The sequence below is a fragment of the Notamacropus eugenii genome, chromosome 3, assembly GCF_028372415.1.
Source record: "Notamacropus eugenii isolate mMacEug1 chromosome 3, mMacEug1.pri_v2, whole genome shotgun sequence".
Taxonomy (NCBI): domain Eukaryota; kingdom Metazoa; phylum Chordata; class Mammalia; order Diprotodontia; family Macropodidae; genus Notamacropus; species Notamacropus eugenii.
The window spans coordinates 203,535,983-203,561,055 of record NC_092874.1 but is presented as its reverse complement, the minus strand read 5'-3'; the positions used below and the strand labels follow the sequence as shown (position 1 = coordinate 203,561,055).

Below are 25,073 nucleotides of genomic sequence, written 5' to 3'. Positions count from 1 at the left end.
TCATAGAAACCTTGACATGAGACGTAAATAAGCCACATCCTTCTAAGAGCGTTCACAGATGAAACTGGCAGGGGGTCAACAAACAGACAGAAAATAGACCAGATTTGTACATGTTTCTATGATGATCTATTTTAAGCATTCACAGGACTGGAACTAGCAATTTTGGCACCCAGGCCAGACTTCACAAAATTCTCTTCTCCCATACAAACTGCATGAAATATACCTTTAAGAAGATAAATTTATCATTTATTTATTTTTAACATTCACTTAAAAATCTTTTGAGTTTTGAAGAAATAAGCCTTTGAATTCACTTTTTAAGGCAAATTTCACTGTAACTAGTAAGGCCCTGGCATAGTGTGATGTCTCTGCTAGGGAGGCCTCTGCCAGGGTTAGGGAGGTAGGATTAGGGTGGTGCAAAATTGCAGGAAGAGGGGACAAGGAAGTGATCTATGGGGCAATTTCTCATTTTGCTGAATTTTTGCACAATTTGCTGAATTATTCTTGCTAACTAGATGCTAAAGTCCATTGCTTCTATGCTGATGAAGAAGTGCAAGTGTCCTCAGTGCCCTATTCTCTAAATGGGACAAAGCCCTGGTAGTCTAACTTAGTTATCATGGATCATCAACGATGTTGGATAGTGTAGTGATGGTTTACAGTAACAATAACTCACACTTCTATAGCATTCTATGTTTTGCAAAGGACATAACTTGTGAGAGAGCAAATATTATATATTCTAATCTACAGATACAGAAACTGAGATTCGGTGAGAAGTGATATACCTAAGGTCACACCACTAAGTGACAGAGCTACACCTTCAATCTAGGTCTCCTGAATCCAAGTCCAGTGTTCTAGAAAGCACTTTAGGCTAGGGTATGCTTGTTTAATGTTTAATGACTGGCCTTCCAGCGGGGGAAAAGTACACAAGATACACTTTCAAGTTTAATTTACTTTAATGTTTTCTTCATGACTTTCTTGAATCTAGACAATCAACAAAATGATAAACTAAGTCCTATTTGTAGTGTTCGCCATTTTCTTCCCCACAATAGATTTTTATAATAAATTATATTATATTTATATATTATATCATAATTATATATTATATTACATTATGTTATATTGTATTATATCATATAATATATAATAAATAATGAAATAATCATGAAATATCTCTCAACTACAAGTAAACAAATTTTTTAACATTCTTTTAAAAAAAATTTGAGTTCCAAATTCTCTTCCTCTCTCTCCTCTTAAGAATGCAAGTAATTTGATATAGATTATGCATGTGCAGTTATGCAAAACATATTTCCATATTAGTCATGTTGCAAAAGAAAACACAAAAATCCCGAGGAAAGATAAAGTTCAGAAACTCCATCAGTTCTTTTTCTGGAGGTAGATAGCATTTTTCATCATGAGTTCTTCAGAATTGTCTTGAATCTTTGTATTGATCACAATAACTAAGTCATTCACAGTTGATCAGCATACAATATTGCTATTACTGTATGTATATATATACACATATATATGTCTTCTGATTCTACTCACTTCAATTTGCATCATTTCATTCTTATAGCACAATATTCATTCTATCACAATTGTATATCACAGCTTGTTCAGTCATTCCCCAGTTGATGGGCATCCCCTTGATTTTCAATTCTTTGTTACCACAAAATACTGCTATACATATTTTTGTGTTTGCCAATTTCTGAGGTATAAATGCTTCTAACAAAAATTTAATAATCAACTCTCTTGAGCTGATTTGAGCTGGCTCCAGCATACCCTTGACTTTCAGTGAACAAAATGGCCTCAGAAAAGACACTACCAGCTCTAGGATTCTGTGAACCTGTGACCCAGGTCAAGGAATGATCGTTTCCTCTTTCCTCTCCAGGTGGTTTATTTCACAGCCACATTTCCCTATCTGATGTTGGTCATCTTGCTGATTCGAGGCGTCACCCTTCCTGGAGCCTATGATGGGATTATGTATTACCTGAAACCAGACTTAGATCGCCTCAAGGATCCCCAGGTGGGTGTCATGCTGAAGACGACTTCCTTAGGATCCTTCACTACATTATTCATTTGCCTCAAAGCTTGGAGTAGAAATTCTAACATCCTCTATGATCTCAATTAGTCTAAGCAGCTAGAGCATTTCGATGATCAGGAGGGAGAGAAGCATGAACCAAAGTAGAGCTTGAAATTACAATAAAAGGAATTTAGCCTTGAAATTACAAAAGGAGAAATTTAGGTAGCACTAATGGAAAGAAGCAAAGACATAATGGAGACAACGATCATTGCCTTCATATATTTGAAGGGTGGTCACACGCTGGAAGAGGGAATTAGAATTGTTCTGCTTGGTCCCAAAGGGCAGAACTAGAAATGATGAATGGGAGATATAGGGGAGCAGGTTTCAGTGGAACTAAAGAAAAACTTTCTCACAATGCGAGGTGTTTTAAAACAAAATGGGCTGCCTGAGGAGTTAGTGAGTTGCCCACCATGGAGGCAGAGAAGCGGCACAGTGGATTGAGTCCTGGACCTAAAGTCCAAAGACCTGAGTTCACATCCAACCCTGGACACTGTATGGTCCTGGGCAAGTCACTATGTCTCTGCCTCAGTTTCTTCAATTATAAAATGGTTATAACAGCAGCACAACAATAGTTGTGAGGATTAAATGAGATTAATATTTTTAAAGAGTTGGTACAGTGCCTGGAATATGCTTCCCCCTTTCCCTATCTCTTTGGGCCTTCAAGCAGTGGTTATATCCCAGCTCTGGGTAGGACGTAGACTAGATGACCTTTGGAGCCCCTTCTAATAACTAAGATTCTATGATTCTAAATTTCTATGAAGTGCTAGAACGAGGCTATTGCACCTCCTTCTCTGCAAACCTTTAAGAGAAAAATCACAGGACCTTCCCTTTTGTGCACTGTTCTGTTTTGTCCTGAGAGTCTTGACCTTAGAAGAGCCGATCTATTCCTGTGCTTCACCTTGATGGTTTTACATCAGTGAACCCTTGTGTTAGAAGAAGGGTCCTTAACCAGTCAATCAGGATTTATAAGCAAATCTCAAAGCATTACCTGGCATTATCTCCAAGCTGACTGCTGCAGATATGTCTTCCATTCCACCACCATCTGCTTTCTGTAGTAAACAGAGTTGGGATTCCCAAAATAGGAAAAAGAAGGGAGCACATTCTGCATGGTAGCCTCTCCCCGTTTCAAGATTCAGTGATTCCTTCTCTTGGCTCAAGGACTTGGTATTTTAGGGCTAGAAGTGACCTTGGAGAGCATTTGGTATATTAGGGATGGAAACATGGATGCTCAGTTAAGTAAAGTTGTTTACTCATCTTGCAGCAAGTTAGAGACAAAGTCGAGATTTGAACCCAAATCTTCTGACTAGAAGTCTGGTGTTCTTTCTATTACACCATGCACTCCCATCTACCTTCCTTCCCCCTACCTCACTTTTCTAAAGGTCTCAAAACTTCAAGAACAGAAAATACCTCTTCACCACAAAAATCAGGGACAGCTACACTAAAGGAACATCTGAGTTAAGAGGTTGTGAGGTGGGTGGGGATGTCCTCACCATCCATCTCTCTATCTTAGCTATACATGCTGTGGAATGGGCCTGTTTTGATTTGGTTTAAGCCACAAAACCCCAAGGTTATTTGGTCAAGAGAATAAAAATGATTGACTCTATTTACAGGCTTGTCTATAATTATATTTCTCTCTGGGGACTGCTATACATATACAACCTTGATGGAGAATATGAAGAAATGTCCATTGAAAACTGGCATCTGTTTGAGTATAGTACAGCCATTCTGCTTGGCTTAGTCTGGATAACTAGCTTCAGTTTCATTATTGATAGAGTATACAAGAGGCCACTTAGATATACTTAGTATATTTACGATGGCTTCACTTCTAAAGGAATTTTGATTTGAGAGGCAGTGGTGTAGTAGAAAAAGCAAAGAATTTAGAGTCAGAAGACATGAATTTGAGTCTGGCCTTTTTTTTTTACTGTCTATGTAACCTCAGGGAAATAACTTCTCCTCTGGTAAAATAAAAACTTATCTTTCTGGGATGATTACACATATCCTCTGTGGTTATACAATAACCAAACTGGCTCTTTTGCTATTACCTGTCCAAGACAGTTCATCTCCCACCTTTGTATAGGCTGTCCTGCATGCCTGGAATGTTCTCTATATTAATTTCCATCTCTGGGAATCCCTAGCTCCCGTTAAAATTCATCTCAAGCATCACTTCCACTTCCTTCAAGAGGCCTTAATCCCCCAGTTTTTAATGCTTCTCCCCATCACTATGTTTTAAAATGTGTGTGTATACATATATACACACATACATATCCTGTACTTATCTGTGAACGTCATATTCCTTAATAGAATGTTAGTTTCTTAAGAACAGTCATTGTCTCATTTTTCATTTGTATACCCAATGTATATACAATAATGTTTAATAAATGCTTGTTGATTGATTGAAGAGGTTAGACTAGATGATCTCTAAGATCACTTTGAGTTTTGATAGTATGATCTTGTAATTCTTCTGATATGCCAGATACAGGGAAAGAGGAGTATCAACTCTTGTTGACATAGGGCAGAATTGGCATCGAGTCGACTCAAAAAGCAGCCAGGGAGAGGTCTTAGAAGTAGGAACTAGCCTGGCTACTCCCGAAATAATCATTTTACTTGCCAGTCATTGTATGCAAATCATAGGTTGGCAACCATTGTCTTAAGAAGTCATGGTCATCTAGTATCTCAACAGTTGAGCTGGGACTGGAAACCAGAATTCTGATGCCTCATCATTGATGTCTTTGGTCTTTCCCCTCAATGTAGCTCTGGGCTCCTACCTCTCTCCTAACTGACCACGTGCTTCTTGGATTGATTGCAGGTGTGGATGGATGCAGGCACTCAGATCTTCTTCTCCTTTGCCATCTGTCAGGGTTGCCTCACAGCCTTGGGCAGCTACAACAAGTACAACAACAACTGTTACAGGTAGAAACCTCTTTTTGCTCTTTGGCCTTCTTAGCTATTCCTTCAAGTTCTGGGACCCTCAGATTGAACAGGAGGAAAGTAACTTGAGCTGAAGTGGATGGTATTTTAGGTTAGAAGCAAGACATAGTTGATTATGTGGATTATTAACTCTTGTAATGGAAGGAGGGAAAGGGGAGGGAGTGTCTGTTCCTTTGCAGTGGAGGAGAGATGATTCTCAGTCAAAATCTTCACTTAGGGACTTTTATGTCTAAGATGGATTCCAAGAACTGGCCTCCACATTCCATCCCAGTCTACAAAACCAAGGACATGGTAATAACTTTTTGCCATCTCTAGTGAAATAGGAGTGACACATAGTACTAAGGTTTCTAGAGGTAGAGAGGCCAAAGTCAGCTTGACCAAGGCTTTTTGTTGTTTCCTACTCAAGCAGGAACTTATCTCAACCTCTCCTTACTAGGATTTCACTTCTCTTCTCGGCTCTCAGGGATTAGTAGAGGCTGGGGGTCTTTGAGATGATCTCTTAAGGTCCCATTCTACCAATGGAATCTATGACCCTAAGAGCCCATTTCATCAACAAACCATCTACCCAAGTAAAAGATGGAGGAGGCATGAATAGACAATGAAAAAAAAAACTTAGGGTTTGGATGGACCGCAGTTTCAACAAGAACCAACAATACGACTTAGCAGACGCAAAGCCAATGAAATCTTAAAAATGCATTAAGACTGGTGTAATGGATGATTTGGCAGTTCCTCTTTAATCTGTCTTGGTCAGGTCATATCTGTAGTATTGTGTTCTATTTTGAATGTCACATTTTAGAAAGGTCGTTGGCAAATATTGTGGGTCCCAAGGATAGCAAACAGTATAGTGAATGAACTCTAGGTCATGTCACACATAACTCCGAATGTATAGCCTAGAGAAAAATTTGCAGGGGGAGGGGAGGCATGACAGCCGAGCAGAGATGAGAGGCATTGTGATGTAATGGAAACAATACTGGAGTCAGGAGAGATTGACTCCCATCTTGCCATCCCTGTTTCTCTTTTTTTCCTGCCCTTCCTCTCTTCTTTGCTCCTTTCTATCTTCCTTTCCTCCATCTCTGTCTCTCCTTATTTCTCTCTTTCTCTGCTCCATCCCATGTGTGCGGTCTTCTCTTCCCAGGGACTGTGTGGCTCTCTGCTTTCTGAATAGTATGACCAGTTTCGTGGCTGGCTTTGTGGTCTTCTCCATCTTGGGCTTCATGGCTCAGGAGCAGGAAATGCCCATATCTGAGGTGGCAGAATCAGGTATGTAGTGCCATGTTTCAGACCAAGGAAGGGGGCGAATGAGAATACAGACTCTACATCATCTCCCCTCACCTCTTACCCAGAGCCCCAGGCATGGTGAAAGCTGCACAGGGAGTTCCTACAGTATACATCTTGCTTAGGAGGGACTTGGGCCATGAAATTGTGCTGATGAGCTAATTCCTCCTCTCTTGGTTCTGTCCCAGTCTGCAGTCATGGCATCTGCTCATTCACAGTTAGAGAAAGGGGGTCTCTGGGTGGAGGGTAAAAGCGAGAATCTCCTTATGCCTGTTCACTGGATGGTGTGGGTTGTTTTACAGGTCCTGGCCTGGCCTTTATTGCATTCCCTAAGGCAGTAACCATGATGCCCTTATCTCAGCTCTGGTCCTGCCTCTTCTTCATTATGCTGATTTTCCTGGGGTTGGATAGCCAGGTAAGGGTATCAGAGACACACACCTACTTCTCCCTCCCCCTAGTTCTCAGCTCCTTCCTTTTACTGATGAAATGTGACAAACTGCCGCTATGTTGGACCTTCACTCCTTGTTGTGGTGCCTGCTTCCTCCACTGCTCCTCATGCTAGGCCTTGCCATTTAGATAGACTTTGGAACTAGAAAGATTTTAAAAGGCAGTTAGTTCAACTTCTGCATTTTACAGCCAAGTCCAAGGGAGGTGAAGAGATTGAAATTCACACAAATAATAATTAGCAGAACTAAGATTCAGACCTAGGTCCTCGGACTCCAAATCTAGGGTTCTTTGCCACACATATATGTATGATTAACTTTGTATGTCCTGGACCCTTGGCATCAGATGTGCCTGCTGACTGAATTCTCTCTAGATTTGTATTAAGACTAGTTCCCCTCTCCCTCTAGGTAAGTAGCATGCGTTCTCTGCTCTCCTTCTGAGCCCTCTTTGGTATCTGCTTCACCTCGTGGGCTCTCCCATCCTGTCTCCTTAACTTGGATTTGGCAAAGGTAGTATTGGCCTAATAGCTTTTGAGGTGTGTACCCCTTATATTTCTGTAAACCACGTAACCCAAGAAGAAAGTACCACCTCCCACCAAAGAACCCAACTCTGTCTGGGAGGAGACCTCTAAAGGATAAGAATTGGATTTTTCTCATGCTCTCTGGTTCATTACACCCTCACCTCTGAGCCCTGGGGATAATTTCTTAAAGCTTATCTAGGGATTACCAAAAAGGATAATCAGGGTCCCTTATAGAAAGATGATCAATGCACAAGGTAGATAGGGTATAAGACTGCTATTTATTTCTTTTGACACAAAAGAAATGCTTGAAACACAAAAGGCTCATAATAAATACTTAAAATATAATAGAATAACTCATCACTCCTATAATACTCCTCTGGGGGGTAAATACTTAAAATGTTAGAAACATGGAGTACTTTGTGGGACTGCTGATAAGCATTTCACCTTCATCTCCGCTCCATATCATCCTAGAAATTCATTCAAGGTTCATATCTTCTGGCAAGCCAGGGAATAGTTTGGGCTCTTCCTCTTGGAAGTGGTCATCTGAGCCTCTGAGAAGTTGTTTCAGTTATTACCTGCTGCTGGGTAATCAGCACCAGAACACATGAGAACCAGCTCATGTGATTGCTGCCAAGGCAAGAAGCAGCCCTCTCCAGATCACTATTTGGTCACATCTGCTCAGAGAAAGAAACACAAACCGGTGGGAGTCACCACCATCCGTTCCAGCGGAGCAATATCCCCTCCTCCCCCAACCTCAGTGTGAATCTGAGACAAATGAAACTCAAGGAGGACCCCTCATGCTTGACAGACAGGAGGAAAGAGAGGATAGTAGAAGCTGCCTCTCCATAAATTCTCCTGAACAAGCAGCTCTTCTTGTTCAGTGGCCAATCATCTCTGATGCAAACCATCAATGACATCTTGCTGCTACCATGGGAACCAAGGGACCAATAAGGTGACTCTTTCATCAACACAAATACAAATACTTCAGGACTGAGCTTGAGCATAACTCTGTCTGGGAGTGGCCTGGGATCCAGCAGACCAGAGGAGATCCTGATTACCCCCATTGCATCACTCTATCACTGCTCTCAGGTCTTCCCTAGCCTGGCCTGTGTATCTCCTACTCCTTCCTTCCTTCTTTCCTTTCTCCCTTCTTTCCTCCCTCCCTCCCTCCCTTCCTCCCTCTCTCTCTCTTTCTTTCTTTCTTTCTTTCTTTCTTTCTCTCTCTCTCTTTCTTTCTTTCTCTTTCTTTCCTTCCTTTCTATCAGTGACTTGAAATCAGGTTTTTCAGAAGGACTTCACATATGTTAAAGGGAAAGAAGGAAAAAAAAATCAAAAAGAAATTTCAATTTACAGAGCCTAGCAATCATCTCCTAAAAGGCCCCTAATCTAGTTGAACAGGCGGGCACACACTTCCTTGCAGGCTCTCTAGCCCAGACTCCTTTCTGATTGGCTCTTATGATGCTCTTCTCTTCCAACCACTTCCCATTTTCTTCTTGTTCTCTTTCTCCCTCCTATCCACTTTCCAGACCAGTGCTTCCAGCCATCTGAGGAGTCACTTTAGAATGGCTCCACCTGCAGTAAGGCACAATCCTCCCTAGCCAGGCTTAGGTTGGCATAGACTCCAAAATCTGCAGTCATACTTACTTCCATATTTTCAGGACTTGTGATTTGATTTCATGCATGTGTGGCTTCCCCTCTCCTGACACAGGCAGCAAGCTACTCACACCTCAGGAGATAGGGTCATGATTTACTGTGACCAAACAAACAAACAAACAAAAAACCCCCAAGAAAACGCATACAGGCAAAGCTGGTGGTGATGAGCCTTTCTGACCGGAGCTTGGCCCTGAGATGAGAGATGCTGTCACCCCTGAAGCCTTTCCAGCTGGTGAGGACCTGCCAGGGCAGGACTGCGGCAGGCGTGGCCTCACTGGTGATAAGAGTCTTTAGTTCAGGGTCCTCTCCGTGTCATGAGGAGACTGCAGAGGAAGATGTTAGTGTTCCTCCCGTGCTTTTCTCCCTGACAATACTTGAACGGCCATGTTCTCATAATTGGCTTTGCTCCTGAGTTCCCTCTCTTTGGCTGCTCAGCACCTTTGCCCCCATTTCCTCCCATATCTCAGGAGGCATGTGTCAGAGGGAAAGAGGAAGCAGCAGCAGGGGGCCTTTCCTGGGGAAGAAGGACAGGGGAAAGAGGGGGAATGGCCTACCCTCACCTTCCCCTCTCCCCTCCCAACCTCCTCCCCCTCCCCCACCCGCAGTTTGTCTGTGTGGAGTGCCTGGTGACGGCCTCCATGGACATGTTCCCCAGGCAGCTACGAAAGCCAGGGAGGCGAGAACTCCTCATCCTTTTTGTTGCCATCACGTGCTACTTCGTTGGACTGCTTCTTGTGACTGAGGTAAGAGCATGTTGGACCCCAAGCTACGAAAGGGCCCTGATGGAGTCTCCCCCTGTATCCATCCATTTGTAGCTTGGCCCATGACCCAGATGAGATGGGACCCCATGCCCACAGATCAACAACCCTACGGTAGGGCTTGGATGGGGGGAAAGGGTGAATGTCCAGGGGCTCACCCAGACTTGGCATGAAGAAGAACCTCATGAGACACAAATAACCAATCCCCTGCCCCAGTTTCCTAGACATTTTCAGTTCTTTTTAAGTTTTAATGCATTTTTAAAATGTATTTATTTATTTTTAGTTTACAACATTCAGTTGCATATGCTTTTAAGTTTTAAATTTTCTCTTCCCCAAGACAGCATGCAATCTGATATAAACGCTACATATACATTCATATGAAACATATTTTCACATCAGTCATATTGTAAAGAAGGATTTTAGCCAGCCATTTTCGGTTCTCAAAGACTGACTTTGCTTGGAGTGACTCCTGGCTGGTTTACCTGCATTCCCCCCAACAAGAGCTCAGCTTTGCTCTTTCTTCCACAGGGTGGGATGTACATATTCCAGCTATTTGATTATTATGCTTCCAGCGGTGTGTGCCTACTCTTCCTGTCATTTTTCGAGGTGTTCTGCATTAGCTGGGTGTATGGTAAGCATACGGGTTGGTGCAAGGGGGAAGAAGATGGGGTAGGGCAGGGGTATGAAATGAGGACTATTTGAAGCCCAGACTGGAGCAGGGCCTTGAAGAATGGGAATCCAGCCTCTCTGGTCCCAAGGATTATCATCTAACAATTAGTAGCTGTTATGATGATGTTTCATGATTTCACTGAAATCATGTACCCCGTTTGCTAAAACTTCTCCTCTACTTGGTAGAAAGTCTTCATCAGCTTCTATAGGGCAAAAAGAAAGTCATCATCTGGTGGTTAACTCTCTGTTGATGGACCTCTGAATCTAGACAGGCTGGTCCTTGAATGTCTGGTATGTGGTCTCTTGTTGGGTCTATACAACTCTTAGGAGAACCTGTTAGATATTTCATTCTGCCAGCACAGCCTTTGAGAACCCAAAGTCACAATGAAGAGTGAAAGTTGGATAGTTTTGAAGTGTTGAGATAATACTACTCTCTTCTACATAGAGATAATGCTAAAGTCATTATGTAACTTTACTGGTTGAGTTGGAAGAAAGCTTGATTATTTTATTCAAACCCCCCCCTCCCCAGTGCAGAACTGTCCCTTACAACAGTGGTGTCAAACTCAGATAGAAATGGGGGACAAGCACACTAAAGTACAATAGGATCCCAGGTAACATACTGACTTACCAATCACGTTAATATTATCTATGTTGGTATATTCTGTGCTAGAACATTCTGTCTCTCAATTTAGTTTCATGTATTTCCCAGTTTCTTATTAAATTTGATTGTTTTCTTAAAAAGGAAGGTAAATCAGATGTTTGATTAGAATGAAGAAAAAAGAATTTCACTGTATGAAATTGTCTCTGTGATTTTGATGGATGAGGCAGAGAGGTGGCACGGTAGATAGAGTGCCATACCTGGAGTCAGGAACCTTCCTGAATTTAAATCTGGCTTCAGACACTTACTTAGCTGTGTGATCCTGGCAAGGCACTTAACCTTCCTTGCCTCAGTTTCTCACTAAAATGAACTGGAGAAGGAAATGGCAAAGCACTCCAGTATCTTTACCAAGAAAGCCCCAAATGGGTCATGAAAAGTTGGATACAACTAAAAAAACTGATTGAACAAGAAGGTTTAGGGGTCAAGGAATTTAACTAAGGAAACTGAATTAATATTATACAGTAATACCTAAGAATGGGGAAAGGAACTTAGTAAACATTTGGGTATTCAATCTTAATAACTCACAATTATTATGATACCTTAAAAACCGCTTATCTCATTCCCCTTCCTGTTGAAATGTAAGTGGCATATTGGGCAAGCTCTATGGCTTTTGTCTTTGGATCTCTAGCACAGTGCTGATTAGTAGCTTAATAAATTCTCAATATATTTATTGATATGGATGGAATGACTGAAACTGTTAGAATATTCTGTGATGAAATTAATCAATTTAAATGTAAAAATTCACTGACCAAGTTTATTTGGCTTTATTGCCACTTATATATACATTGTAATAAAATAAATAATAAAATAGAAATTAGCTTTCTCTAAATTTCTAGTGCATAGTAGAATATGTCCAGGTTTCCTCTGCTTCCCTACTATGATTTTCAAGACTGAAGGGTCACTTTCATCATTCCCCACCCTTCAGAATTCAATTATATATAGCGAAATAAGTGCACAATAGCAGTTTCACTGTTACATATTCCTCCTTTTGACCCTAACCCTTCAGGGACTATTATAAAGTATCTGGAGTTGTATATATGGAAATATATAAATAATGTATATTAAATACATAGTATTGGTATTTTATTTTTTTCCTTTTGTAAGCTCTAGATTCACGATATTGTCTAAAGTAGTCTAATTGGACCATAAAGTGAAACACTTCATATTTTTTAATTGCTTAAGTTCTTTAAAACAGCCTTAAGGCACTTTAAATTCTTATTTTATTTCTATATATTCAACAGAGAATAGATTTTTTAAAAAAAGTTTAATTCCAAGCTTGCTTTGAATTCATTTTAACCTTCTCTGAACTCCATTTATCTTATTTGTTTTTGCATGAGAGCTTCTTGAGGGCCATCACAGGTAGAGTAAACACTGTGACTGAAAGAAATTTCATCTTGTCTAATGTTAAAAAATATAAAATGCTTATTATGCTACAACACCAACACCTGTAATATACCTACTTTTGTTTGTCCTGCTTAACAGGATAAAATAAAACATGGTTAACATGAAAAATATTTTTATTTATTTTGTTAGATATTCCCCAATTACATTTTAATTTGGTTCGAGCCAGTTCAAGCATGCTCGAGGTGCCCATTTGACACCTTTGCCCTACACTTTTCTGAGAACTGGTCATAAAACCTCTCCTTTGACATATCTGTGAGAGCTCACAGTATCTGGGCAGATAGGATATCACATTATTGTTATTCCCGATCATTAGTATTAGTAACAGCACTGACATTTATACAGCATATTCAAGTTTGCAAAGCTCCTTATATGAGCTATTTCATTGAAGTCTAATGACAACCTGGTTAGTTAAGGACTGCAGATATTACTATCCCCATTTTAGAGATGAAGAAACAGATTCAGGGCAGTTAACTTGTTCAGGATCACATAGTTAGCTCCTAATATTAAGCAGAGTGCCTGGAATATAGTAAACATTTTTTTAAATGTTTGTTAAATTGAATTGGGAGGTGAGATTTGAACTCGTACCTTCTCAACTCCAAGTCTAGTACCCTGCCATGTTCTCTAATTTTTAAATTGAACCTACTTGACTCCTACACCATTATGATGACCTAAGATGAGATTCAGCTGTGAATACAAGAATCCTAAGCATTTTAAAGGAATTTCCAAATGCCTTTAAAACAACTAGCATCTTGGTTTTTGGAACCAACTGCATAAGGTTAGATAAGTAAGAAGTCCTTCCTGCCATTGTCATATGTGGTAACTGACACAGGACACAGGACACAGTAGTCACTTGACTTGCTGCTACTTGATAGCAGACCTGAGAATAGACTTTTCATTCTTCTGATTTTCAATCCATGACAAACCCGGAGCTCTCTAAAATAATAGTGATGTTTATATATGACTTTAAAGTTTGCAAAGCACTTTAAAAATATACATTACATCTCTTTTACCCTCACCATTTTACAGATGGGGAAGCCAAGGCTATGGGGGGTTAAAGGACTTTCCCATGGTTCCATAGATGGTGTGAGAGGTAAAATTTGAACTTGCATCTTTCTTGACTCCAGATCTTTTCACTGCACTGATTCACTCTCACTTTGATAGACTTCCATACCCTCCTCATCTCTTTAGCTTTCAATGATAATTTTGAGAAGACTCTCTTCCTTCCCCTGTTCCTGTCTTCCATCTCCAATGAGGAGGAACGCTAAATCACCATGACAGTTCCTTTCTAGCATATGGTAACATCATTCTCTCATTCCCATTCTCTTTCTACTACCTCTATTTCCCTTGTTTCAGGAGCTGACCGTTTCTATGATAACATTGAAGACATGATTGGTTATCGGCCATGGCCACTGGTGAAGATCTGCTGGCTTTTTGTAACTCCAGGACTTTGCCTGGTATGTCATACTCCAATCCAGCCACTTTTCTCCTAAACTAGAACTCTTAGGGAAGTAGGGGAAAGGAAATCTAGGCCATATATTTTATTTTCTCAGTCTAGTACAGCATATAAGCACCTTGGATTTGTCTTTGAGCGTTTGTGCCAGCACAGTGCTGTGCACATGGTAGATGCTTAATTCATGTTTATTTAATTTAATTCATGGTTCTCTTCAGTAGTTGTTCCAGTATCCCTGTATATCTTCTCAGTATCTCTTCTTAGAGGTATTCTGGCCCAATCTTATCATCCTTACTATCATCTATCTACTCACTGAAGTAGCTAATTGTGTATAGTTCCTTTTTTCTTTGTCTAAATGCCTCTGTCTTCACCTCTGCTCCTATCTTTTCCCTTTAATTTTTTTTTGTATTCTTTGTGGAAGGGAAAACTTAGTACTCTGTGTTTCTTGACTTCAAATCTGTCAGAGATTCTCTCCATACGTATACATACATATATGTATATACATATACACATATCTACAATATAGTACACATAATATTAACATGTGCATATTGAAATTATGGAAATAGTAATACAAATGTATAATATATGTAAATATCACCTGCATATATTAGTACATGTATACACATGTATGACATATGTAAACATTATGCATATTTATAAACTTTATCGCTTAGAGGAAATATTCATTGATAGTTTCCCTTATTTATTAAAACTTTTCCTTTCCAGGTAGAGTCTTCATATATTCAGAAACAAAATCAATATTTTACGGAGATAAGCCTGTTACAGAAAGTTCAGTTTAGAGCTTTTGAATCATCAAACAGAACAATAGCCAGGTTGGGGAGTCCGCCCTTGGAGATGATCTCTTTCTGGAAAACCAAGGTCTTGCCCAGAACCAAGATCAAGGAAACTTCCTTTGGTTCAAAAAAGGAACATTCCCTCCATCTTATCTTATTCACGTATTTTCTAGTTTCTTCCTAAACTTGACTTTTTTTTTTTTTTAAAAAGGAAGACAATTAGATATTGGATCAGAATGGAGTAAAAAGAATTTCAGTGTGTGAAATTGTCTCCATGGGTTTAGATTAAGTACATTTAAGGTTTGGGGATCAAGGACTTTAACTAAAGATACTAAATTAATATTCTACAAGTGATATTTAGGAACGGAGTAGGAGAGGGCCTTAGTTTGCTTCTATGCATTCAATCTTAATAACTCAAATTTTTATGGCACCTTGAGATTTGTAAAGCAAAGTCCTCACGAAAACCTTATAAAAGATAAATTACATAAATATAATCCCCATTTTTAAGATAAGGAAGGTGAATTTCAGAGAGATAGTGACTTGCCAAAGTCCACATAACTAGTCAATATTGGAGCTGATATGTTCCTGACTCCTAGTGTAGCATTCTTTCCACTACATTCCACCATTTCCCTCTCCTTCATATCTCTTCCATTCCCTGTTTTCTATCATTGATGTAAGTAAAGGACTTCCTGAATCTCTTACACCTCCTCCACCTTTCTCCCTTCCCCCAAAGAAGATTTACTCCTTCCAGTCCCCATTGGACTTGCCAAGAGCCCTCCATCTAGGTCACCTTTGGGGATGGGAACATTAACATCCTTGATGCTAGAATATGATTAGGTGCATATCTGCTTGCAAGCACCAAGGTATACTAAATGACTTCATAAATAGAGTATAAAGATTCAACAATTCTGAATTTATTGAAGTTTTACATTTTGAAGAGAACTCCAGGCTCATTCCCACCCTCACACTCTATCCCTGGATATTTCCAAGGTTCCCTGTATTTTAATCTTTACCATATCTTGGAGGCACAGAAAATTAGAGGATGGGTAGGGGTGGGGCTGAGAATAACAGAGAACCTCCCTAAACATCAAAATGGATGATAAATATTCACCTTTGGTGATTTGTGAGGGCAAAAATGGTACTATTGAAGGAACCAGAATGTATTGCCACTGACTATAAAGTCTTGAGCAGGAAACTGAAGACCATAGGTGCACAGATTGTGTTTTCTTCACTGTTGCTCATTGAAACCAAGGAGTACAGAAAGAAAGAAAGAAAAATTAACTTGAGAAGTGAACAGCTGACCAATAAGATGGTATCTGAGAACACAATTTGGATTCCTGCATCCCAGCTTACAAGGTTGACAGATTGCTGGACAAAGATGGAGTACACCTAACACAGGTTATTGAGAATGTATTTGCCAGAGGTCTTGCAAATCTAATCAAAAGGGTTTTAACCAAAAAAGGTTGGGAAAATGAGGATTGCCTTTGCGTATCCCTAAAGTTAGATATTAGAGAGAGTAGGTATAAACAACAACAAAAAAAACAGTAGCATTTGAGAGTACTAGAAATTCACAGGGCATTAAAAAAAAATCAAGGAACCAATAGTAAAACCTATATTCTCCAATGTCTGTACACAAATGCCCCATTTTAAGGCAACTAGCAAGGACAGCTAGATGTCCTAACATGAGGTGACAAATTTGATCTCATAGGTATTACTTCATCTTTAGTGGGATGAAATTCATGACTGCTCTTTGGCTTTTGATAGGTTTGTCTTATTCAAACTAACTATGATAAATTAAAAGATTGGAAAGGGGTGTAGAAGGGAGTAGCTTTGTACAGAAGATGGAAGAAATGTCAGGCAAAAAAATGAATATGATTGTGGCATGGTCCAGTTTCAGGAAAGCTAAAACTGAGAATGGGTTGAGGGGAAAGAAGAACAGCAAGCATTTTAGTCTATGTGGAGGGAGGGGCAAGGATCAAAGGTGGGTTAGGACCTTTGCTGGGAATGAATGAGGCAATGATAACTGACGACTGAGAAGAAAAGCAGAACTGTTCAATTCTTACTTTGTTTTTGATTTCTCTGCAAAGGACAATGACCTCTGCATGGGAAATAACAGATCAAAATGGCTAACAGGAAAAAATGACACTCCAGATAAGTAAGGAGATAGTAAGGGAGCACTTAGTAACCCTTGATGAATTCAAGTCACCTAGACCAAATACACTACATGCTCAGGTCCTGAAAGAACTGGCAAATGTTATTGCTCAGCTTCTATTAATGATGTTTGAAAGATCATGGAAAACAGAAGAGGGATGGCATGATTGGAAATGGGCAAATATCATAATTTTGAAAGAAAAAAGAAAAAGAAAGGAAGGAAGGAAGAAGGAAGGAAGAAAAGAAAGAAAGAAGAAAGAAAGAGAAAGAAGAAAGAAAGAAAGGGTGGGAGGGAGGGAGAAGAACAGAGTCCACAAATTATAGGCTACTGAGCTTGATTTTGGTTCCTGGAAAAGCTTTAGAAAGGTTCATTAAAGAATTATTGGTTGGCCAACATCTAGAAAAGGAAGTGATGATTCAAAGAACCAGTATGTCTTCATCGTGGTCATACCAGGCTAGCTTATTTCCCTTTTTGACAGAATTGCTAAACTAGCAGATGAAGGAATCCTGTGGATTCCTTAGATTTTACCAGAAGTTTTAAAACATTTTTATTTGAAGTTCATTGACACAGAAAAAAGAGAATGTTTCTAACTATAAGCTAGAATAGAAAAAGATTACATGTGAAAATGTGAATTACATAGTTCATTTAAAATACACATACCTATAGATGTACATTTAAATATACATATATATATATGCACATTGTACTTGTGTGTATATATATTTATATTTTTTTCAGTGTGTTACTTTGAAAATTGTCCTGTCTGTGTTTCTCTCTGAACTTCCTTTTGGGGGTTTTTGTGCATGTTTAAAAATGCTTTAATTTGTTTTGGGGTGCGTGGCGCAACATTTTTTCTAGATTTCCTCTCTCTCCCAAATCCCCTCACCAACACAGAAATGAACCAGAATTCACGTAATCAGTAAGCATAGTAAAGCAAAACAAATTTACCCATCTCTTTGTTCCCAGATATACGTCTCATTCTGCATTCTAAATTCATTACTCCTCTATTAGGAAGGAGGTAGTATGCTTCATGACTGGAGTTGTGGTTGGTCATTTTAGCAAAATTTTTAGTAAAGTATCTCATACTAATCTTATGGAGAAAATAGATAGATCTAGATTGGAAGATAATACAGCCTGATGGATTCAGGATTGGTTGGATGAGCAGTAGCTGTTAATATCAAAGTAGCTGTTAATGTTTCAGTGTCAACATGGCAGAAGGTCTCTATAGGAGTAGCCTAGGGATATATGCTTGGTCCCATGCTGTTTAGTGTTTTTATCAATGACTTGCATTAAGACATGTGCTCATTATTTTTACAGATGATACAAAGCTGAGAAAGATAGCTAACATACTAGATGAGAATCAGGATCCAAAAGGATCTCAATAGACTAGGTTCTAGGCTGAATCTCAGAAGACAAAATAAATGTAAAGACGTAAACTTGGATACAAAAAGATTCATACTTCACAAGTATGAGATGTGAGAGGCATAGAGTAGTTATTCCGAAAAGAACAGCCTAACTTTTTTAGTAGACTCCAAGCTCAATATGTGATTTGGCTACTAAAAAATCCAAAGCAATCTTGGGCTGCATGAAGAGGGGTATAGCTTTCAGGAAAAGGGAGGTGATTATCTCATGGTAGTCTTTCTTCATCAGACCACATCTAAAGTAGTGTGTTTAGTTCTAGGTACCATGCCTCCAGAAGGACTAGAGAAAACCCAGATAAGGGCAACCAAGGCTATGAATGACTTGTCCATGACATGTGAGGACTGGTTGTAAGAAATGAGCATGTTTGGCCTGGAGAAAACTCAGAAGGGACATGATAGCTGACTTCAAGTATTTGAGGAGCTAGCATGTGAAAAGAGGCATGTTAGAGTGAAGACAGTCCCCTTGAAACACGCAGTCATAGAAAGAGCATTAGAAAATGTGTCCATTGTGTTTCAGAGCTTCCATTAAAATTGACTAATAGGCAATCATTTCTTCAACATTCTTCTATAAACAGTCTTACCCTGGAACAGTGGCAATGGGAAAGGGAGAAAAAGGACAGAATCTAGAGTCAGGTGGTTTAACCTTAAAGCTTAATGGAAACTCGTACCCTCAGGTAAAGGGAACTAACCAAAAGGAAAGTTTTTTTCCATGTTACTATTGACTCCCAGGCCTGGATCCTCAGAAGTAACTGTTCTTCATTTGTATATGGATTGGTCCAGATGGCCACTGAAGGCCAACTCTCAAATGCACATGAATGGTTTATCATAGGCCATTCTCCTACCCATCACTGTCCCTTCTCCTTTTACCCAGGCCACATTTCTGTTCTCCCTGATCAAGTACACACCCCTCAAATATAATAACATTTATGTCTACCCACCTTGGGGATACTCAATTGGCTGGATGCTGGCACTCTCTTCCATGATCTGTGTCCCACTCTTCATGATTATAGCCTTCCTGAAGTCCCAAGGCTCTTTCAAGAAGGTAAGAGGATAGGAGAAGGAGGTGGGAAATGGGAAAGGTGGTAGAAAATGATTGCAGAGAGCCTTATACAGGGAACAAAATCCAGGACCTGGGAATTCACATGGAGGTCATGCTAAAAGGACTCATTATCTGGGTTGCTATCATGTTTTAAAATTAAGGGGATCCTCTGGCATTTTCCATGTCATGAGTGGGGTTCTAGTAAAATGCATTTCATAAGTTGGGGAGAGAGTCCCATTGGAGGCACTGTGTTTTCAATGTTTTGTGTACCTGTGGGCACATCTGCAAAAGAGACTTCTTGGAATGTACCATATGGTAAGGATGAGGAAAGTTCTCATCAGAATGTACCATAATGTGAATTAATTGAGATGCCAAGTCATTTCCACTTAGCTCATGTTCAGATATCAGGAATGGACTGATCTCCACTGATCTAGCAAGCTGTAGGAAAAGAAAGGAGGTTCTACTGACTTTTAGGCCAGACTGGTTGATTTTAAAAATGGTCCTCTCTCTACCCTCTTACATCTTATCTGTTTCCTCCACAGCGCTTCCGACAACTCACCTCCCCAGCCTTGGATCTGCCGCAGCCCAAGCACTGTTCTGAGGGTGTTCATCACTTGGGTTATTCACCTCCAGCTAAAGAGGGACGGATGAACTTGGAGAAGGAGACTCACCTATAGACCATGGTGGGAGCCTGGAGAGAGTATTAGGCCAGAAACTTGAAACATGACTCTCCACTCCTTTCTTATCAGCATTCCCTTACTCATCCTGTTGTCTGAATTCTGCCAAGCAAAAAAAAAAGTGGGAATGCAAATGGCTTCCCTTGTAGCAAGGGCAAATTCCTATCCCCTCCTCAGGTGGTGCAGCTATATTCCTAACTGGTACATGCCATGTTATGAAGGGATGTCTTGTTTGTTAGAACACACTGTCTTGTGAGGGAAAAGGAGTCATTTTGCAATTCTGTATGTTGTGAAAATTAAAGGAGGTCAGAAAGACGGTTATCTGATTGGAGTATATCAAACTATGAGGAAACTTTCAATTGCCATACCCCATGCAGTATGGCTTGTGTGCATAGGAAGGGGGTCCGTGTTGGAACACATCTCTGGTGAGAGGATTATAAATGGAACACACCATGTGGTAAGGGAATTTCAGGGGAAAAATACCACATGCTGTTTTTGGGGTCCTCCTGAAACATATGATCATTGTGTTTCAGTGCTTTCATTAAAATTGACTAATAGGCAATCATGTCTTCAGTGTTGTTCCAGAAACAGTTTTTACCCTGGAATAGGGGAAATGGGCCAGGAAAAAAGAGGACAGAATCTAGAATCAGGTGGTTTAACCTTAAAGCTTAATGGAACCTCTTACCTTCAGGTAACGGGAACTAACCAAAAGGAAAGTTTTTGCCATGCCACTATTGACTCCCAGGCCTAGATCTTCAGAAGTAACTGTTCCTCATTTGTGATCCCATAGTTCCATGTTCTCATTGCATCAAAAACAGCAGCACCAGGAGGTGGATAAGGGGAGTATTGCTATAGAAGAAACCAGACACATAGTTTTCCCTCGGTCCCTGCCCTCCCTCATCTCTCTTTCTTTACCCCTGACCTGGACTCATACAAATTATTGGATTTTTGAAGGAAGTTTAAAGCAGAATATAGAAATTGTATATATCCTCAATAAGTGCTCATCCAACCTCTATTTCAAGGGATGAGATATTCACCATCTCCCATAGTAAATAATCCATTCCATTTTTGGAGAACTTTAATTATTAGAAACTCCTTTCCTCATAGTGAGTCAAAATTTGGATATGACAAACACTGAAAAATATAACAAAAAATTAATCGACCACATATTAACAAAGAGGAAATGATTGGTTACTGATATCTTGGTCATTTCTAAGTTATCTTATCTATGGGCAACAAATTAAAGGGAAAGCTAAAGATGAAAAGATAACCATGGCTAATGCATAGTCAATAACTCTCAAACCAACTTGATTTAAGCAAGCTGTTAACTCTGAAAAATGAGAAGTGAATCTGATTATCAACATTTCTAAGAGAAGCTTAACTAATGTAAAACAGTGGTCACAAGAGGGAGGCCATCAGAACACAGAAAGTGTTTCAACCAGCAAACTTTAATTCTACTTAAGCGGACAGAAAGACATGATAGGGGACCAAGAGAAACACCAGCTTAGAGTTACAAACTCATTTGTAAAAAGAGGTGGTTTCTGTCATGTCTTAAGATGTAGCTCTTTTTAAAAAAAGTTAGATCCTGACACATCCAGTCATGTGACTAGGGAAACTCCTTAGGGACTTTTTTCTTCTGTAAGAGGAATTTGGCTACTCTTGGAGCCTTATGGACAAGACAGAAACTGACAAAAACAACCAAAGGAAAAAGACAAAAGGAAATTCTGTGCTTCAGGCTCTAAGCTCATGAAATATGTTGTAGACTTTGTATTTTCATCTCCATTTCTGCTCATCAAGGCTCTATCTGAAGTCTCTCTCTGACTTTGGCAGAACTTAGAAAGTTCTCCCTGTTTAATCTCAAGTTGCTAAATTGAAACTATCCGCCATCTTAAAAGATGCCCTTTCAACAAATTGCCAAGATTTCTCTGGGTTTGAACTGCCTCACCCTCCCATTTTTTTGTTGTCTTTTTTTGAAATCCAAGATACTTTGATCTCTCATCCAAATGAATGTGAGGAAGGAAAATAGAGAATAAAATCCCTGTGAAGGGCAGTCATGTAATGCAGTGCATAGAGCACTGGGCCTGAGGATGGGAAGACTCATTTACCTGAGTTCAAATCTGACCTCAGACACTTACTAGCTATGTGACTTTGGGCAAGCCGTTTAATCTTGTTTGCCTCAGTTTCTCATCTGTAAAATGAGCTGGAGAAGAAAATGGCAAATCACTACAGTATCTTCACCAAAAAAACCCCCAAAAAAACCCAAATGGGGTGATGAAGAGTCAGACAGGACTAAAAAAAGTGACAGAAAAGCAAAAAATTCCTTAGGGGGAGCTGCACCTTTTTTCACAATCTTGTTTTTGTTATGTATAAACATCTAACCTCAAAACACTGCAGACTTTGAGTTCCACCCTATACTTTCCTTCCAGCAAAGATTTTGCAGTTCCAGCATATCACATGCAATACTCCAAGATATTTGTGAATATATAACACAGTGTAACAAGTTTAGCATATCTCTCATAGAATTATAGAAATCATCGCATCGCAGTTTTCCTAATTACTCTAGTTACTCTTGTTAGCCTGGCTGCAGTTTTGCTACCATTAGCTATGGTACAATGTATGTGAAGGAACCTAATACATGACTTCAATAGAATTATATGCAGCTTTGCCACAGAATATCCAACAAATAAAACCTGTTATACATAATCATAGCATATGTAATGTTGCACATATAAAAATGTCTTATGAAATATATGACACAGAACACATGTAACAGTTGTTTACTATGACCAATATATAGAGGAACATAGCATATATGCATATAGCAATGGCACAGACTTGTAGGCTGAAAACTGGAAACAACCTTAGAGGTCATCTACTCCAGGTCCTTATTCTACGGATAAAGAAACAAGGCTCCAGGGATGTTACCCAAGGTCTCTATTTACAGGTAATAAGGTCACTACGTACAGGTAGTAAGGTCACTATTTACAGTTAGCAAGGTCTCTACTTATAGGTAGTAAGCAGCAGAGTGAGGATTTGAATGTAGGTCCTTTACTTACAAAGCTAAGACTCTTTTCCCTGTACCACATGTTGCATATCAGAATACATATCAAAGAAACATATAGCAAGAATATAAACCTAGCTTTTTATAATTGCGTATATCAATTAGATAGCCATGAAGCACAATACATTAGCCTACTGCGTAGTAAAAATACATTACATACTACACAGAACAACATATATTGTGATTGCATACTGCAACTGCAACTGCATTTGTCATACGCCTTCCAGGAATAAGCTTTGTTCTGTCATGAATAAAATTCCAAGAGACAAGTTCCAGGCATAAAAATCAATTTATTAATTAGACTGGCCAATAGTCAACAAACTGATCAGTGAGCTCTTCCAGTGATCAAAGACAAAATCTCTGCTTTTCCCTTCTGACAGGGACCTCCCCTGACAAGTTGATGGCAGTCCTGGTTAGTGGATATTCAAAGAGGAGGTGGGCTGAGAGCTCTCAAATCCTTCTGATTACTTCATCACTGAAGGGGGACCAGTCAGCTGAAGACTAGTTCAGGAGATTCAGCAGCCTCCAGCAGTCTGGGTTAGGAGAACCGCTCTATTTTGGCTTAGCTTCTCCTTTCTGATCCAGATTGCCCCAGACTCTAATGCAGGGGACAAGGTCACTCAAATAGCTCTTGGAAGTGTTGACCAGTTCAGTTTAGTTTCTGTTCACAAAACAAATAGAAAGACCCAGTCTTTCCCTTAGGAGAGTTAGGAATGTAATGACATTCCTTCAGTTAGAAGTCTTTTGACAGAGTAGGGAATATTACAAGTTAATATTAAAAATTAAGTGATTTCAGTTGTGTCCAACTTCTTGACCCCATTTTGGGGTTTTCTTGGCAAAGATATTAGAGTGGTTTGCCATTTCCTTTTCCAACTCATTTTATAGATGAGGAAGCTGAGGCAAACAGATTTAAGTGATTTACCCAGAGTCACACAGCTAGTGTCTGAGGCCAGATGTGAACTCATGAAGATAAATCTTCCTGATTCCAAGTCCAGAGTTCTAGCTACTGCACCAATCAAATAATATAGCATTAAAATTAATGTTCCTCTGTTCAGTTACATGAGTATTTTTCCTGAAGCATCATAATTAAATTTGATAACTGTCCTAATAGGTGGTATAAGGAAGACACTCAAAAGAAGTATACCACCATTGGGGCTAACTTCCTCACTTGTTTGTTCTCTATAACAACACTCCTGCCCTGGGTGTGGATCCAACCAAAATGGTAAGGCAGGATTTTCTCATCCCTTTCAGTGCTCCTCCACTAGCATCCTTGGTCTGGGCTATGTTGCTCCTTCCCTGGCAGCTCTCAGAGGCACTCATCCCCAACCTCACAAATGAAGGCTTACATGGCAGGGTTGGCAAAGGGATATTTTTGATCACACTCAAGAGTCAGACTAGGAGGAAAATGTTACGAGATGTGCAGACACCATTAGTAACCTTTCCATTCCCCTCTCCACTATAAGACACCTCTGCTAACTTTCTGAGAATCAAGTGAGGATTGATTTGTCTGATTCTGCCAGCTAGTTCATTCATCAGCAGGCACAGGTTGGGACTGGTTAGCTCAGTGGAGTGCATTCAGCCCAACTGGGGAGTGAGAATTGAGGTCAGTATTCCATGGTCAGTTAATTTTGAAGAGACAAACGGAAGATTGAATTTCATGAAGGGGGAGAAAAATAAAATTGGGAGCAGAACTGGATTAAGCATATACAATGACCCTGACAAATTAACCCAATGCAACTGTTTTTCCTCCTTTAAAAATTCTAATCTCTTTATTTCAAATTCTAATTTGAATCCTCTTGTTTTAAAATCTAATCTTAGTACCAATGAAAAGCTTCATTGTTTGAGATTTTAAAAATTTCACTTGGTTGTCAGCTTTTTCTCAAATTTCTTTTCTTTGGTTTTCTATTTGGTTTTATTTAGTTCACAATGCGTGTGTGTGTGTGTGTGTGTGTGCATGCGTGTGTTTTATGAATTCAGGTTTTATTCTGAAACTTTGCTAGTCCTTCATAATCAAGATTTAATTATATCTCCATTGCTGTGAAAGTTTCTGTGAAGATGCTATTGAGAACCAGGCCACGTAGGAGGTCATC

General features: G+C 39.6%; 1 protein-coding gene across 4 annotated transcripts in view; it reads left to right on the top strand.

Annotated features, from left to right (window-relative positions):
- Positions 1–20,237, top strand: part of SLC6A12 (solute carrier family 6 member 12) — a 42,026-nt gene extending 21,789 nt beyond the window's left edge. For 2 of the 4 annotated variants that reach the window (XM_072654073.1, XM_072654071.1), the window contains exons 9-17: positions 1,886–2,020; positions 4,884–4,987; positions 6,141–6,265; positions 6,583–6,695; positions 9,503–9,640; positions 10,184–10,286; positions 13,740–13,840; positions 19,078–19,248; positions 19,788–20,237. In XM_072654073.1, coding sequence (XP_072510174.1) covers positions 1,886–2,020; positions 4,884–4,987; positions 6,141–6,265; positions 6,583–6,695; positions 9,503–9,640; positions 10,184–10,286; positions 13,740–13,840; positions 19,078–19,248; positions 19,788–19,922 — 1,125 coding nt within the window. In that variant the 3' untranslated portion in view covers positions 19,923–20,237. The remainder of the gene's footprint in view (positions 1–1,885; positions 2,021–4,883; positions 4,988–6,140; positions 6,266–6,582; positions 6,696–9,502; positions 9,641–10,183; positions 10,287–13,739; positions 13,841–19,077; positions 19,249–19,787) is intronic. The other 2 variants (XM_072654074.1, XM_072654075.1) reach the window with 2 other exon arrangements.
- Positions 20,238–25,073: the final 4,836 nt, after the last annotated feature.